Source organism: Panthera uncia, chromosome A2 (genome assembly GCF_023721935.1).
Source record: "Panthera uncia isolate 11264 chromosome A2, Puncia_PCG_1.0, whole genome shotgun sequence".
NCBI classification, from domain to species: domain Eukaryota; kingdom Metazoa; phylum Chordata; class Mammalia; order Carnivora; family Felidae; genus Panthera; species Panthera uncia.
In genome coordinates, this window is record NC_064816.1 from 27,979,173 (window position 1) to 27,996,407 (window position 17,235).

The 17,235-nt window shown below is 40.4% G+C and overlaps 1 protein-coding gene across 3 annotated transcripts in view; it reads left to right on the forward strand.

The window, feature by feature from the left end:
• Window positions 1-17,235, forward strand: part of PTPRG (protein tyrosine phosphatase receptor type G) — a 709,519-nt gene that overhangs the window by 171,296 nt on the left and 520,988 nt on the right. For all 3 annotated transcript variants that reach the window (XM_049642644.1, XM_049642643.1, XM_049642642.1), the window contains exon 2: window positions 5,447-5,551. In XM_049642644.1, coding sequence (XP_049498601.1) covers window positions 5,447-5,551 — 105 coding nt within the window. The remainder of the gene's footprint in view (window positions 1-5,446; window positions 5,552-17,235) is intronic.

Sequence of the window (17,235 nt, forward strand, 5' to 3'; positions counted from 1 at the left end):
GAAGCATTATCACAGCATTAAAAGCCCTCCTGAGCTTTCTGCTGACAGATGACTTCAGCTCCATTAACCATAGTGGGCTTGGTGCTGTAGAACTTGATAGAATACATGTTTGCACAACACTGACTCCTCCCTCTTACTAGTAACAGGATATCCATAGGCAGATTTATACTTCTTGTCTGTTCTGAAGAATGAAAATACATATTTTCGTAAGCATGCTCCATTTTTAATTGTGTAATTAAGTTGCTGACATAAGCAAGTATGTAATTTCGCATTAAGGTAAGGATCCGTAAAGGCATGCATTTGCATAATTTAATTTTCTGCACAGAAGATATTGAAAATCAATAGCATGATTCATAGCCTTACCATAACATTGCCATGCTGCTGTTGGTTGGCTGTTTGAGTTTAAAGAATACAAAGAGTATTAAAATTGATTGAATTTGGGGTGCTGAGTCTGTATCTTTACTTGGGAACCTCAGATTGTTTCTTTTGCAAATCTCTGCTCCTTGCCAGTAATATATTATGTTGCTTAGTATACTCAATTCACATCTTTTTTTTTTTTTTTTTAATTTTTTTTTTCAACATTTTTTATTCATTTTTGGGACAGAGAGAGACAGAGCATGAACGGGGGAGGGGCAGAGAGAGAGGGAGACACAGAATCGGAAACAGGCTCCAGGCTCCGAGCCATCAGCCCAGAGCCTGACGCGGGGCTCGAACTCACGGACCGCGAGATCGTGACCTGGCTGAAGTCGGACGCTTAACCGACTGCGCCACCCAGGCGCCCCTCAATTCACATCTTTGAGTGCTGTTCAAATAATTTCTAAAAATTGTTTTTTAAAAAACACCTTATTATATGATGAAAATACATTTGAAGAGGGGAGTAAAATTCTTTTGTTTTAAATTATAGAAGTGCCATTCGTACATGCTTATGTTCTTAGAGAAAAAGAAATCACACATTACTGACGTGGATGGAATAAAAGGGAAAACTAAATATAGTCATCTTTAATGAATAGTTTATGTGTTAAAAAGAAATCTGGTGTTGGGGTGATAAAGTCCTTTGCCTCCCTGTTCATTTCTGAGTTGCCTCCCTAAACAGTCACTTGTGAGGAATTCCAGATCATTCCCTCCAGCTTCATGTTTTAGATGTTTGCTATTGTGATAATTGGGCAGTGACTAGAAAGTGAGGCAGTGGGAAGGTTGTGGTTTTGCTTGTGGCTGATATGAATACACACATGTACATATACACAGATAGACGCACCCACTCTTATCCGCCCCCCGCCCCCCCGCCAACACAGACACTATCAGCCTTTTTGTTGTTCATGTGTGTGTGTAGTCATTCACTCACTCATGATCAAATACCTACCATATTCCGGATGCCATCATGGATGGTAGGTTGAGAGCTCCTTATCTCTGGGGAGCTTGGAGCCCGTCCTAGGCCACACAGCATGTCCTTCAGAAGCAGGGTTTTTTTGCCCATTCTTCACCTTGCTATGTGCAGCTCACATTGTACCTCCGTACTTTTGGGGGTGTGATGAAGACGGGGTTAGCCCGCCTTCCTTGGGATAGCCCTGCCCTCTGTGTTAACTCTTGTCAGTTGGCCTGTTTCCAGCAAATACACACGTCTTGTTTTTTGTCCCAAGTGAACTCCCTTTAGACAGCTCTGCCCCTCAGCTGAGGCCCCTTAGTTCACAGTGTGCTGCATATGGATGGCTGGGAAGGCAACTGCTCTTTGGGGTATGGATTCCATTACTTTGCAGTGTCAGGGGAGGACCTTCTGATGGTTATACCTCCCTTGTTTCTTGAATTGGATGCGTCTTTGTAGGTTTGCTTTTTCCACTAATAGTTCAGTGGGCTTGGGAAGCTGGCAGGTGTGGGATCCCCAAACCTGCTTACCTGATGAAGCTCTGGGCTCTGTTGCTTTGCTTTTCCTGCAGGATGGCTAACATCACTGCTCACACGAAAGCAACACCCATGAGAGATGGTTCTGGCAGCCCTTGTCCTCCTTTGTTCCCCACCCCAGTCTTCTCAAAGGTTCTGGAAAATGACAAGCACCTCCTTTTCAGGACAAAAGGGGGATTGGTTGTAGAGATTGTGATTCCAGATAACACCTTCTGTAAAAGGTATAAATGAATATCCTGAGGATGATTCCATTCCTCCTTTCCTTTTACATCTGGCTCATTTGTGTGTGAGCTTTTCTGGTTGAGTTCAGATTTAGCCACATTCTGAGGTTGATGCTACACCCGTATGATTTCTGTAGTAAGCGGTTCATCCTTGCCTGGTCAGCCTTTTCCCAGGGTTAACTTAGCCAGTCAGGTTCCAGGCTGTGAGGGTGAGTTGAGAGAATGTCAGAATTGAAGGGGGTCTCTGGTCTAGCTCAGCAGGGAAGTTTGTATTTTTATCTCTGACTTCAAAATTGAATCACCTGGAGAACTTTCTTTAAGAAAAGTACCTGTATGCTATATCTTGGTGCCACCCCAGATCAAGTGAATCTGAATCTTAAGTGGTAGCCTCCAGGGCATAGATTATTTGTTTTGCTTTTGTTTTGTTTTTAAAGCATCCAAGGTGAGAATTAGAGCTCTAGTCCAACAATGACCTTTTATGCATGGAGAAATTGATGATCAGGTGTAGAATTGACTCATTTGAAGGTCACCAAGGTCACCTTTATAGTGTCAATTGGGGATCTTTTGTATACAAGGGACAGAAAAGGGAGCTTTGGCAGGTAATTTGTTCATGTAAATATAAAGCTTCCCACAGGAACAGTTTCAAATTACCTTTGTCATGGGCTTTAATTTTGTCAGCAGAATTGATCTATAGATTTTGCTTCCCCTGGTGTATTTGTATTTTTGAGCTTCTCTCCTGATCTTCTCCTTGACCCCTAGCTAGGCTCCTGAGGCTTTCTGGATCCTGCCCTAACCCCGCCAGGCAGAAGGAAGAATCTCTCTGATTGACTGATGTCCCCACTGCCAAACATGTCACTGGGATCAAGGGCACGGTTTACAATGATTGGCTGGTTTAAGCCAAACAAGGCCCCCTTGGAGCTGGCAGGGATGGGATGACAGGATAGACTGCCCATTACATGACTTAACAGGTAGACTTATGGGGCGTGGGTATGATAATGACAAAATCAGAGTCTCTGTAACAAATTTTTTCTCTATTATTTGGTATTTTTGAATCACTCTGTGCCCAGTGCTTAGCTGCTCTGCTCACAGTATCTTGTGGTGGTGTTGTAACAATGCTATGAAGCTGCTACTTTTAGCTTCATTTAACAAGCAAGGAAATTCAGGCTCAACCACATACCCTAATGGAGGTCACATTTCTGTGTTCAAGGCAGTGTTTTGCTCATTGCCTTGACAGAAAGAGGAAGGATTATTTGGGAATAATTATTTAGAGTGAACTAGCTCTAAGAAGCATATTAAACAGATACATAAAAAAGTTTCCCACATGCACAGAAAACAAATAAGCCGAACAATTATTTATGTAGTGTGCTTTAATGCAGGGAAAAAATAGAATAGGAGTGTAGGAGATGGAAAATTTTATTTTTGATCTCTAGAAGTTTAAAATGGTCAACTTCCTGGATCTCTGCATGGCTTATCTGCAAAATAGTAGGATGGGTTGCATGGTGGCTTCCTAAGCCTTTATCAACAAAAATTTTAGTTTTTGTTGTTCAGGACCAACGAACAAACATAAATGGTATCAGTATCAGGTTTACTTTTCAAGCATTTTTTTTTTTAAACCAGTGTTTGGAGTTGACATGCAAGCCTAAAGCACAGATCTCCTCGACTTTCGATGGGGTTATGTTCTCATAAACTTGTTGTAAGTGGAAAATATCTTGCACTGAGAATGTATTTTATACAGCTAACCTACTGAATGCCCTAGCTTAGCCCAGCCTGCCTTAAACATGTTCAGAATGCTTACATTAGCCTACAGTTGGGCTGAATCATCAAACACAAAGCCTAGCTTATAATACTGTGTTGAATGTTTCATGTAATTCATTGGATACTCTACGGAATGTGAAAAACAATGGCTGTGTGAGTACAGATGGTTGGAGGCGGGTTGGCTGGTGATCCTCGTGGTCGTGGGGTTGATTGGTAGCTGTGCCCTCTGCTGCCCAGCATAAGGGCAAGAAGATCTTACCTGGCATATTGCCAGCCTGGGGAGAAGATCCAAATCCAACATCCGAGGTTCGGTTCCCACTGACTGCGTATGGTTTTTGCACCATTAGTAAAGCTGAAAAATTGGTAGGTTGGTCCGTCGTAAGTTGGGGACTGTCTGTACTTTACATGTTTCCTAATATGCCATCATGGTGACATCATTATCGTTACTTTGACAAATTCAGAATGGAGAATGTACTGTTTTCTTAGTGCCTTCCTAATCTTAAATTGAATCTACAGTTCTCCTAACCATCGTCCCTGCTTTTTAAAAGCACACTTGATTTTGTTTGGGTGCATTTAAATATTAACATAGATAGCTGGGATGTATTGTTTGAAGTGTAATTCCATTTCATTTTGGATTCTGGACACCTGTGGTATTTGTGTTCTTACATGTCAGTGCATTTGGGTGTGGGCTCACAAGAAGGGAAATTTACATTCATGAATTGGTTGGGAGGGGAGGAGTTTGAACAGTGTAGCAGGCTCTCTGTAATGGCATAGAAGATTGGAATCATTATGAGTTTTCCAAAAATACATCATGAAACAGGGTTTCTTTTCTGAGCAGTGTTGACCTTGCGGGTTTCGCATTTCATATCTTCAGGTATAACAGGTGACTGTTTAGGGTCTAAAGGATGTGGAGGATGTGTAGTCACCATGGGATGTCTCCCAGGCCTTACACAGTGATGTGTTTGGATGGCAGAATCCGTGGCTTTGATGCAGGCAGGCTCATGTTCAGTTCCCCGATGGCTGTGTGCTTATCTGTGTTACCTGGGACCAGTTACTTAGTGTCCCTGAGCCTTAATTCCTCCAGTTGTAAAAGAGACCAAATGACCCCTTGCTCTGTGAAGATCAAATAAGGCTTAGAGGCCTTTCGCAGCTAGGACCTAGGCTTATCTACGTAGCCGGAATAAAAACCGCGGATTCCAAGTCTACTAGTTGAGGGGACATTGGGCAAGTTAAAGTTATTTAACTTCTGTAAGGTTCAGTTTGCTTATCTATAGAATGGTCTCATTATTGGGACCACCGGATGTATTATCTAGTAGTGTTCTGCAGACTATGTAAGATACTATAGGTCAGGGGCTTAGTGCACCATGCTTGGTGACCCAAAGGAAAGGCTCATTGTAAACTACTCTTCGTAGTAATCCTGATAATCTGTCTAGGTTATCCTGTAGTTGTGTTTCTGTAAGTCAAGAGGTTCTATTCCATTATCCCTGAGGTGTGTGCTTCTGGGAAGTCACCCGAGGTGTGTTGGACACCCTTCCTATGTCCAGTGAACTCACTGTGCTCTCCCTCTCTTCCAGCCTTGACAGAAGGCTACGTCGGGGCCCTGCACGAGAACAGACACGGCAGCTCAGCGCAGATCCGCAGGCGTAAGGCTTCAGGTGACCCGTACTGGGCCTACTCCGGTGAGTTCATGTGTTCCAACCAGGATCACACAGGCCAGTCACCAACCCCGTGAAACTCACTGGAGAGTACTCTTTCAATCAGTTTCACACCTAACTTGTTTGTTCAAACCTTTGGTAGTTCACTACAAGTTGCAACACCGGAGCCTGTTTTTCCTCAAGGTTATATAAGTACCTTAATTTATCCCTCCCACCTGTTTTCTCAACCTGCTTTTTTTTCCCCTCAATTTGCATTTATTTCTGAACTTTACTTGTTAATGAGTTATTGTACCAAACATGTAATTTCCCAAAAGACACAGCCTTTTCTTTTCTGTCTTTTCAGTGGCAGTGATTTCAGAAAGCAGCAAATACAAGGCTAGTCTTCAGCTGCTAAATGTCTGCTAAATATTACAAAGCGTCACATACCAAAATGATCTGTTGTGCTTTAATCTAAAAAAAAATGCAACTTTATTTTCAAGTCAGATCTTCTTAGTTGAATATATTTCAGCCCTCTATGGCATTCTGCAGTTCTTTTCATTTTTGCTTTTAAACTTTTAGCCTTCAAGCCAGTGGAGACAAGAGAGCATTATTAAAAGTATGTTGAATGTTACACTGCAAATAATTTTCTTACATTCTAAGGGGGGAATAAAAATGAACACCTACAAGAATATACAGACATTTCTGGATGATGCTTCCAGCAACCATCAAAAGTAAGATAGGTGGATTGTTAGTTCCAAACGAGATTTTGATGCTTACAAATATATGGAAAATGTATTGTAGCCAATTAAGGAGGAAAGGCTGAGGAAGATAGACAACTTTGGAAATTATGGTGGCACTGGATAATTCAAATAATTTGTAGGAAAAGGCTTGAAGGCATGGGGTATTAGTATTAATAATAAATCTGTGTTTATGCAATGTCATTGCATATAGAATTGCAAGGCATTATTTTCATCATGATGCTCTGGTTTTCAATCCTGAATTTCCACCTGCAAATCTTGTTAAATTTATGTCACTGTAAAATTTATAGGCTTGATCTTTAATTACACCTTATCTATTGGCTTTTTGCATCCTTTTGTCTATTGATAAATCTCCTGCCCCTACGGGGAGAATAGCCTATCTGTTTTGTTTTGCAAGGAACAGATAGTGATTCTGAAGTCTTCCATCACACCCAACTCCTTGTGATTAGAATTATCTAATTAGAGCCTTTTTGTCACCATTTCTGATAAATGAAGGAAATTGCGCGATGAAGGCCAGAGTTACATATATACGTAGCTTCTTGCCAAGAAACGCGAAGAAAATTTATCATTTTGTACCCTGTGGCTCCCATATCAGTTAGGAGGAGGCGTAAAGTGGCCTGCTATTTACAGTTCATCAATCTAGAATAATAATGCTGTAATCTAGAATAATAATGCTGTTAGGCAGGAAATTGGAAGTTCTATCCCATCAGCATCTCTGATTGCAAGTGGCATCGAAGAAATGAAAGACCTAAAACTTTTGCCATCACTCAGTTAACAATGGATGCATGTGGTGCAGTCTTTGGAATGGAGCAGTTGTTGACATCCTTAACTCCAGTGGACCTAATGAGTCTCCGTTTTGCATTTCCGGAATGCATTTCTGGAACGGATCTGGGAACTGCCTCTATCAGCAGAAGGGCTAGTAGTTCAGTGGCAGGCTTTTGGCACCTCTTTTCTGTAAAAACTCCAGACAGTAAATATCTTAGGCTTTGTAGGCTATGTGTGGTCTCTCTTCCACTGTCGTGCAGAGGCAGCCATCGGTAATCCTAGATAAACTGGCTGGGTTTCCAGAAAAATTTATTTATGAGCACTTAAATTTGAGTTGTGTATAATTTTCATGTTTCAGGAAATATTATACTTCCTTTTATTTTTTTTCCCCTCAATCATTTAAAAATAGAAGAACCATTCTTACTTCACAGGCTGTATTAAACTAGGTGGCCAGTTGGGTAGGGTTGGATAAGGTCCACAGGCTGTAGTTTGTCAACTCCTCTCCTAGTTGTTTTTTTTTTTTTCCTGGGTGGGATACGACAGTCATATGAGGAATCTCCCAGAAGGCTATAGAGTGGTTTGGAAGAAACAGAGAAGTTACTTCCTTAAGGGGAAAATGGAGAAAATAAAAAGTAAGAGAAGAAGAAAAGATTGAGACAGAGATCAATTGATGGTATATAGTCCATATGCTTTAACTTAGTTCTTCCTGAAAATTCTATGGTATCCATGGTTGCTTCACTCCAAAGTGCTGGAATATCGATTTTCATGTCAACAAGACTTTGGGTCCATCAGAGACACTTCTTAGCATTTGGCCAATAGACAAAGACAGATCAGGAAGCGGTTGTTGTCTGTCACTTTGGGTACTTGAGACCAAGGCCTTGAAACCACAGTAGACCAGAAGTCTGCTCTGAGATACAGGTATATACACCTCTAGGTATAAATGCTGCTTGGAAAGCTGGTGTGCCAAGGGAAAGGCTCGTTGTTTGTAGAGGGAATTGTTTTTAAATTTAGCAAAAGTGAAGCAGGCCATTTCTAAAAGGTTGGTTTGATGGTCTAGATTTTAATTTCATGCCTCTGATTCACAGATTTGTCTTACTTCCTCCTAAGATAATATCATTGGTGCTTTGGGGGTATGGTGTGTGAGAGTATGGATTTTGAAGTCATGTAGACTATGGCTCAAATAGGAGTTTTATCTCTTAACACTTAAAAAAAATTTTTTTTAAATGTTTATTTATTATTGAGAGAGAGTGACAGAGACAGAGCATGAGCATGGGAGGGGCAGAGAGAGAGAGGGAGACACAGAATCCGAAGCAGGCTCTGAGCTGTCAGTACAGAGCCCGACGTGGGGCCCAAACTCATGAACCGTGAGATCATGACCTGAGCCTAAGTTGGATGCTTAACCAACTGAGCCACCCAGGCGCCCCTGTCTCCTACTATTTTTGTGACATTGGGAGGACATTTAATTTCTTGTAGATTGAGGTTCTCCATTTTTGAAATGGGGATAATTAAGAACGCTTCCCTCATAGAGTTGTTTTGGGGATGAAATGAGATGATATGTGTGAAAAATAACATAGTCTCTTGCATCCAGTACCTAATATTCCTGCTGTTTTTGACATGATTATTAATTACTTTTGCTGCTGTTGATGTTGTTAATTGCAATTCTCAGTGGGTACCTGTGACGGGCCACTGGGTGATCACTTGGTTATACTGGGAGCTGAGTAAGCTAAATTTTGTCAGTTAAATCCACAAGAACTCCCCATTTGGGATTTGGGAATGAGGGTTTAAACAAACTATCCTCAACTGTACTATACACACCATGGCTGTTTTTGTGTATAAAGTTTTACTGAAACACAACCATGCCCACTCCTTTGGGTATTGCCTATGGCCCCTTATGTGGTGGGGTTGAGTAGGTGCTACAGACTGACCAAAAGACCTAGGATATCTTTATCTGGCCCTTTAGAGAAAAGGTTTACCAACTCGTGCTCACATTGAGATAGCTTGGGTTTATTAGCCTAACTCATAAACAGAACTGTTCAGAGATTTGGAAAATGTCTTCTTTTTAAAAAAATTTTTTCCTCCCTTGCATTTTCCCTTGAGCTGCAATGTCCTCAGCAAGTCTAGTTAGCATTCAGAAGGGAGTCTGGTGGAAAGGACTGGGGATGAAGAAAGAGATGAATGGAGAAGGATGTGCTACAGGAGCTGGATCAGGGAGAGGGTTGGGTGTTGGCGCTTCTGGGGCCCCGTGCCCCTGGGTTACTGCGTCCTGCTCAGTAGGCTGCCTTTGTGGAGGTGGGGTTTGGTGCCTGATGCTGACCCAGTTACTCTGCTGGCATCCCACCACGTTCACTTTAGGAGAGTTGTGCAAGTTTTCGAGCTGGGGATATTGTCACAACCGTAGTTCATTGATGTTAGTGTAACTTTCGCATTAGGACTAACCAGGTTATTTCCGTTTGTCCGTATCACTTTGGGTAATGCACACTTCCTCGTTACATTTGAGATGCTAAAATCTTTACTTCTGTAGGCTTATCAGACAGTGCCACTGTGAACATCTAGCATAGAGGACTGTTTATTGAGGAGCCTGGAAATACGTGCTCTGGTCCCATTGGGATCATCTGAAGATTGGTTATCTCTCTGGGTTTTATTTTCATCTACTGTAAAAGGGGGGGGGTCATAATATCTGAGTCCAATGTGAAAGTCTCATGCATAAGAGATACAAAGTGGAACATAAATGTAAGATATTATTATCAAATGTTAATAATAGCTTTGTAATTTCAAGATTACTTTCTATCTTTGGGTTTATTTTCCTTATTCCAAGATAGGGACAAAAGGGGAAAGACCTCTTTATGTATTTCAGAATTATACTGGAAAAAAAAAACCCAAAGATTGAATAAGAGTATCTCACTGGACATATTAAAATAATCTCTGTTAGTTTTACTTGACTAAGACACAGATATTTTTCTGTGTTCCTTGAAGTGATGACAGCTCATGAATTTTGGAATTTGCCCAGAACTTCTGTAATTATTACACAAAAAGTAACAAATGCTAGGTAGGTCATTGTTGCCGGAAAGGGAGATGAGAAACAAATCTGGAGCAAGTTCAAGGGGAAATTGGAGGCATTTCTATAAAGCTATCTGTTTTTTCTCTTCCCCCTTAGAGACTTGGGGAAATGTAAGTTGCGGTTTCTTCTCCTACCCTTTTTTTACTTACCCTGTTTGATTTTCTGCATTTCGGGTAATCCATACCTCATGTTCCTTCTGTGTAGAAAGAGTCTATCAACCAGTACAAGGGGGGACAATTCTCATTGTTAGAGGAATCCAAAATTGAGATGAGTGATGCCAGAACTGCCTGCAAGAAGTGTCTGGTGGTGTGCTGAGCAGTGGTCAAGCAGGATTATTCTAAGAGGCATTCCAGCTGTGGCCAGGACATCATAGGAGGCACCCAAGGTCCCTTTTCATTGTCCTGGTTGGTGACTTACTCGGCTGTACAATGGAGACCAAAAGAGGACATATCTTGCAGGATGGCTTTTTGAGGGTTATATGTAACATATGTAAGCACCTGCTGTAATTCTTGGCCCCTGCTCTGGAGTGGAATACGCGTTGCCCATTTGGCTCCTAATTATATGCCACCCCACTACATTCTTCATATAGACATCTTGTTTTAGAATGCACGTGCGTGTGAGTATGTGGTGCATGGAGGTGTATGTTTCATTTCCCTAGCGAAATGTAGAATCCTTGAGGACGAGGATTATAAGTCCTTTTTTTTTTTTTCCTGCTGTGTGCCCGAGTATCTCATTTTGTGCCTGTTTGGTGCATATTTTTCAAGTGGGTGAATGGATGTACAGATAAATGAACTCCTGTCAGAGTCTGGGCTTGAGGACTCACTAAGGGGATCCTGCCATGAAATTCAGATAAATTAGTGGGTGATTTACAAAAGGCTTCCCCATTGGATCCTTTTAATCAGCTCCCCTGGTGAACTTAAGATATAATTAAATTCCTAAAATATAATTTCCATGCCTCTTTTTAATAATGCCTATGAAGGGTAAAGCAAAATATACCTGCCTGTAGAAGCCTGCTCTTGTGATTGGGAGAACGGAAGCCACATTAGAACCTCAGAGTTTGATATTAATATTGTATTGTGTGCTCTTCTCCTAAAGACTTCTGTGAAGTTTCTGAAGGGAATCATTTCCCTAGAGACATTGCGTTTGCAATAGAGAGCTTCTTATCTGATGGAACCGCACCATTGGGGAGGAATCAGTCTTGAGATTCATGTTCCAAGTCCCAGCTCAATGTTCCCTCCACTTTGATGCCTAGCCTGAACCCCCTCTCCCTTATCAGTCTCCCTTTGTTTTTCTTTTTCTTAAATTAATTTAAAAAAAAAAGCTTATTTATTTTTGAGAGAGAGGGAGAGAATGAACAGGGGAGGGGCAGAGAGCAAGGAGGAGATAGAATCCCAAGCAGGATCCATGCTGTCAGCACAGAGCCCGATCTCACCAACCCTGAGATCATGACCTGGACTGAAATCAAGAGTCAATTGCTTAGCTGACTGAGCTACCCAGGCACCCCAACCTCTCTTTGTTTTTTACACTTAATTTCTCTCTTTATAACTCCCTATTACTCTATGTACCATTCTAAGTAGAAGATACTTATTCACTGAACACACTTATTAATTACTTACTGTATTTCAGGTGTTGTGCTATAATGGGAGGGGTCAGAGAGGCTCCCAGAATTATTGCTGCCTGATCCCAGCCGTTAAAGACAGGCAGGTGTTTTCCAGGACATGAGGAGGCCTTGAGGCGTGAAATGACCCGGCAGTGACTGGGGAAATGAAAGGAGCTCAGTAAGTGTAGAGCATATGGTAGGGTGGAGGAAGTTGAGGGAATAATGCAGAGTATTGGACCATGAAGCGTCTTTCATTATTCTGCCAGTGACCTAGAACATCTATCGGAGAGTGATGGGGAAGCATTTAAAGGTTTCGTGGTGGAAACGGAGTATGTTGGCTTTATATTTGAAGAAGACCACTGGTTGTAGGGTTAAGGATTGGTCAGTGGGAGAAGTAGGCGGGATGAAAAATGGTGAAGTTGTATTATCAGAGATTTGAGAGATGAAAGGAAAGAGTTCATGGGAATTCATTACCATTAGTATCGGGAAGAGAATGCAAAATAAATTGTCTAGGATAATCCCGAGGCTGATCCAAGATGGCATTGCATTTAATTTAAAATGAGTCAAGAGGAGTTGGGTATGAAGGTAAAAAATTTGGACTGAATATTAAGATATGGTGTAGTGTTTTGTCCGTATTTCCTGCTCTCTTAAACCTTATGTTGCTTGAACAGAACCTTTGTGTGTAATTAATCTTGGTATTTCCCTGTTCTTAGTTAAATATTTTGGAATAGGAGGGCCTCAAGGTAGGGAACACATTGAAGAACAAACTGTTTCTTCCTATAGGTACTCTTTTTTCTTTTACACTTGATCTGTGATTACAAGGATAGATAGGGTGAGAAAAAAACACATATGGTCACACACTAATCAGGACTTTATGTATAAAAGAGAAAAGTGTGTTGCCATATGCTTAAGATACCTTGAGCATTTTTCAATACTTGGCCAAGTTTGGCTTTTTCTTTCCATCTCTCCCCCACTCCACTGTTGGAAAGGGACTGTTCTCATATCTTAAAGATGCCTTCTTTTTCTTTCCTTTCTTTCTTTTTTTTTTTTAAACCTTCTTCTAATCTTTGCCACCCGAGTATTTAAGTTTTTGGCATCTTCTCCCTGGAGATGGTTTCATGAGTGTTTGCCAAGTTCATGGATGCTATTGTATGCTGTAAAGGACATCAGTAAATTCCTTAGGGTCCTTGTGACCCTTGGAAAAGCCTCTTAGGAAGATGAAATATTGTTCAGTGCTGTGTTCGTGTCAAGTAATATATATCAGTGATAAACACTTTCAATTGTTGCTCTGATGGGACATTTAAAATGGGTTAAATGGAAGCCTGAGAGTGTGGGTTTTCAACTGACTCTGAAGGTAGGTTGGTGGAGCCTTTTTGGAGGGTTCTCTGGCAATATGTGTGAAAATGTTAAATATTTATAGTCTTTGATCCAGCACTTCTGTTTCTAGGAATTTGTGTTTTAGAAACTCTTGTGAACATCCCCAATGTGACATTGTGTTTAACAGACGAAGTAATCATAACTAGGGACCTGGGTAATTATACTACATTCTTATGATGAAACTCATACTACACATCCACCAAAGTGAAATAGGCAGAAGATACTAGAATAATGTGGGTAATAAGGTCCTATTAATGATTAGAGCTGATTGGTCTGGAGACTATAGACAGAAGTTAATTGTGGTTATTATTGAAAAATGAGGGATATTTCCTTTTTTTTACATTTATATCTATAATACTTTAACATGTTACAGAATTATATCTAGAATATTTTAATTTCTTATACCAGTACATTCATAATATTTCCTAAAGTAATCCTTTTATTTTAGAGTAGATGGCTGAATGGTATTAAATGTAGGCAGTTGCCTTTGTAACAATTTTGAGGAGAGAGAAAGAAAGGAACAACTAAAAGGAAATCCAGAAGGGAGGTAAAAGCTCTTTTGTCTCTATAATTGGCTGTATCCAAACTTTTTAGGTGGAACAGTCCACTGGCATTTCAAATTTTATAAAATGCTGGTATGAACTGTGCAGAAATTAATGAACTGATATTGACTCAGTTTGAAAATGAACATCAAGATTTATTGAGCAAAGCAGTAAATATTGAGCCAGGCAGAGATAAGGTCAATATTTGCTTTGATACAACATAAATCTTAATATTCAATAATCTATAAATTTAGTGTCTACAGAAGGCATACAGAGTTATCTATAAGTATATATCTTTTCGTATCTGTGATGGATCAGAGTCAAGTATCTTTTTTCCTGGTTATAAATTTGAACGGATGATGTTCTCTCCTTTGAAACTAGCTTGTTGGGGGCAAAGGTGGGGGGAGTGTGGGTTAGTGGAAAGACATTATTACTTTAAAATTTCAAAAGAAAGATATTCCTAGCCTCATACATGCCTTAAAAAAAAGCTAGAAAGCAATTATCCGAATGTGCTGTGTGATTTACTTAAAGGCTGGTCATCTTTTTTCTGACCTAACACTATGTGCTCATTTATTATATCTGATTTGGTTCATAAAACCCACTACCCTGACTCCCTGAATAGGGAAATATTCTACCATTCCCTTTGGATATTGGTAAGCTATGTTATGTGGAATTTCTTTTTTTCTTTCTTTTTTTTTGGCGGGGGGGCAGGAAAAATGTCTTTGATACATATCATGATGAGTAACACTTTATTGGCCATTCTCTTTATTGAAATATTAAGTTGAACTGCACTCTTTATCTTGTTGTCTCTTCTATTCATGGGGTGGGCATGGTGGCAGTATAAAAAGCAGAAATGTCTTGCTGGATTGTGAACTTTTATTACTGCTCATATGTAGCTGGTATGAGTGTCTCATGTGCTTAAAGACTGAATTTACTCAGTCCACAAGTTCAAGTGTAATTAATCTGTACACGAGCAAAAGTCTTATATGGTTCAGTTGATGTCAGGCTACCTTCTGTATTCTTCCAGTCTGAGGACAGTGTACCGTGGCAGTGTTAGCCTTGAGTGGTTTCTTTTCTTTTTTTTAATGTTTATTTATTTTTGAGACAGAGGGAGACAGAGCGTGAGTAGGGGAGGGGCAGAGAGAGAGGAAGACAAGAGAGTCTGACACAGGCTCCGGGCTCTGAGCAGTCAGCACAGAGCCTGATGCGGGGCTCGAACCCATGAACCGTGAGATCATGACCTGAGCCGAAGTCGGACACTTAACCGACAGAGCCACACAGGGGCCCTAGCCTTCAGTGGTTTCTTAAGTGATCCTGAAATTAACCACACCTCCACCTTGCAGCTGGTAATTTCACATGACTCTATTTGAAATCAGTAGCATCAAGGGTAGTACATATTCCTGGTTGTCATTCTTGCTACTAAAATTTAACCTGTCTTCTTTTTAATTTATATTCACCCTATACATATACATACCATGGAACCTTACCTTCTTATGTAATACTTTGTAGTAACTCTACGAATTGTTACTTTTCATTAATCTTACTATAGTATTAATAAATAGTGTTTTCCCTGAGTGTAGTATTGAATGTGATATGATGTCATGAGAAATGACTCTACCCCTATATAAGAAACTGACGTTTAACATAATAAAGTCCTGTTTATCAAGGAGAACGTCATAGTTTGGTGCTAATAAATTTTTAATACTTCTGTCACTTACCAGTATCTCTTTTTAATGGAGATAGTTCTTGTCCACAGCCTTCAGCTGGGGGAGAGTATTTTAGAATTTGATCTTGTGGGTTTTACTATATCCTGGTACCCTTAATATTTGGCAGGCTATGCTAATTTTCCATTCCGGGCTGGTTAAATTTCCTATTAATTGTATATTTAAGATTTTATAAAAAGTGAACCAGTTTGAAGAAAAATTTAAACTTAGCATTTATACAATTGGTGTTCCAATATGGCAAAATAAATCTTCTTCTCTAGGAAGTATTATTATCATCACGGAAGAATTGAAAGCCTCTTCTTGTATGCCATACAATCAACCTGTATCTGTGACGTGAAAATCACAGAGGGTAAAGAGTTTCTTTGAATTGGCTTAAAAATTAGGGAAAATACTTAGTGGCCTAATTTAAAAAGTATGACTCACTGTGTGTCCTGCTTCTAGCATAGCCATATAGATTATTAAAAATCTTAAAATACACATTGGGGCCAAGCGCCGTGAGTTTCTCCTCCATAACCTTCTCAGCCACTCCTCCTATTTTGAGACCTCCCAGGATCAAACAGTGGACCTCTGTACACATCCTCCACTAGCCATTGTTACTGGCTATTGCCTCTGATTTATTAAATATTTTAAATTGATGGAGGGAATTTCATAATGAAAGAGTGGGGTGTGGTGAGGTATGCATTATGTTCTTATATAATAAGAGCATTATTATGCTCTTCAGCCCACTTAGTGAATTTAGTTGACCTTGACATCTTTCCTGGACTTGGGAAACCACTTGATCCAGATTTCCTGTTTGTGTTGATCTACATTCTCCCAGTTGGAAGGCCATTTTCTGGGAGGAAAAGAGCTCCTTCTTGAAGCTGCATGAAACTTTGCTACTCCCAAAGGGATCATTAAGTTGCCCTGCCCCAATTATTGTTGGCCTCTTTCCCCCCTGGAACCCATTTTTCTCTGTCCCACCCTTACCCTAGTTCCAAGTGTGAGGACAGTGTTCTTCCTTCTAGCAGGGTGTGCATGCCATTAGTACATTTGGTAGTGATTGGTTGTTGAGAAATTTGAGCAGGAAAATGAAACCTGAACTTCTTCTAGGCTGTTTGAGTAGTATCTGCAAAGATGAGAGAAGCCATTTGTAGCATGTTTCTGCTTCTGGGGCTCACTGTGATAATGGAGGTATTTTCTCCTCACTGTTGTGAAATACATAGTCCACACTCTTCTCTTGGGGAATGATTTTGACACTTTTTGAAGTCCTGTGGCTTTTACATTCTTATACCACCTCTTAATGAGCTATCTTACAACATCCTCTTCATCTAAAGATTGCCCTTTCTCTCACCATCCACTAGGGTGTGAAAAGGAAATTTCAACACTCAGGGCCAATTGGACCACATACCCGCTGTGCCAGAAAGAACTAGTCAGATTTGCCTCCCTTTGTCTTATGAGTAGTCCTGGCTGCTGGCAGTATTACGAGGATTTTTCTCCTATATTCACACAGAAGTTATTTCCAAGAGCATGTCTTCATATAAAGATTTGTTTTAGCATCCATTTCCATGTTTTAGCCTCTGGAAAAGATCTGACTGTCTCGGCTTAATAATAAGGGCAATTTATGATCTAAGATAGCCTTCTAGAGGCAGGGCACTTCTGGGCAGTATCTTTTACTCTGCCATCTTTAAAGTGTACTCCATGTTGTTTATACTTTACCATCAATGGGCTTGTTCCTCAGAATCACTTATCTCATGACTTGAATACAGCTTGAGCAGTTCTAGAAGTCACATGCTGAGGTACAAAGGCCAGAGAAAGAAGAGAAGGTATCCTTTTCTTGTGTCTCTAGTTAAGTGCCTGTAACATGTTCCTCTAGGCACTCCATCCCTGGCCAATCAACCCTTCTGTCCCATTGGTCAGAACTGGATC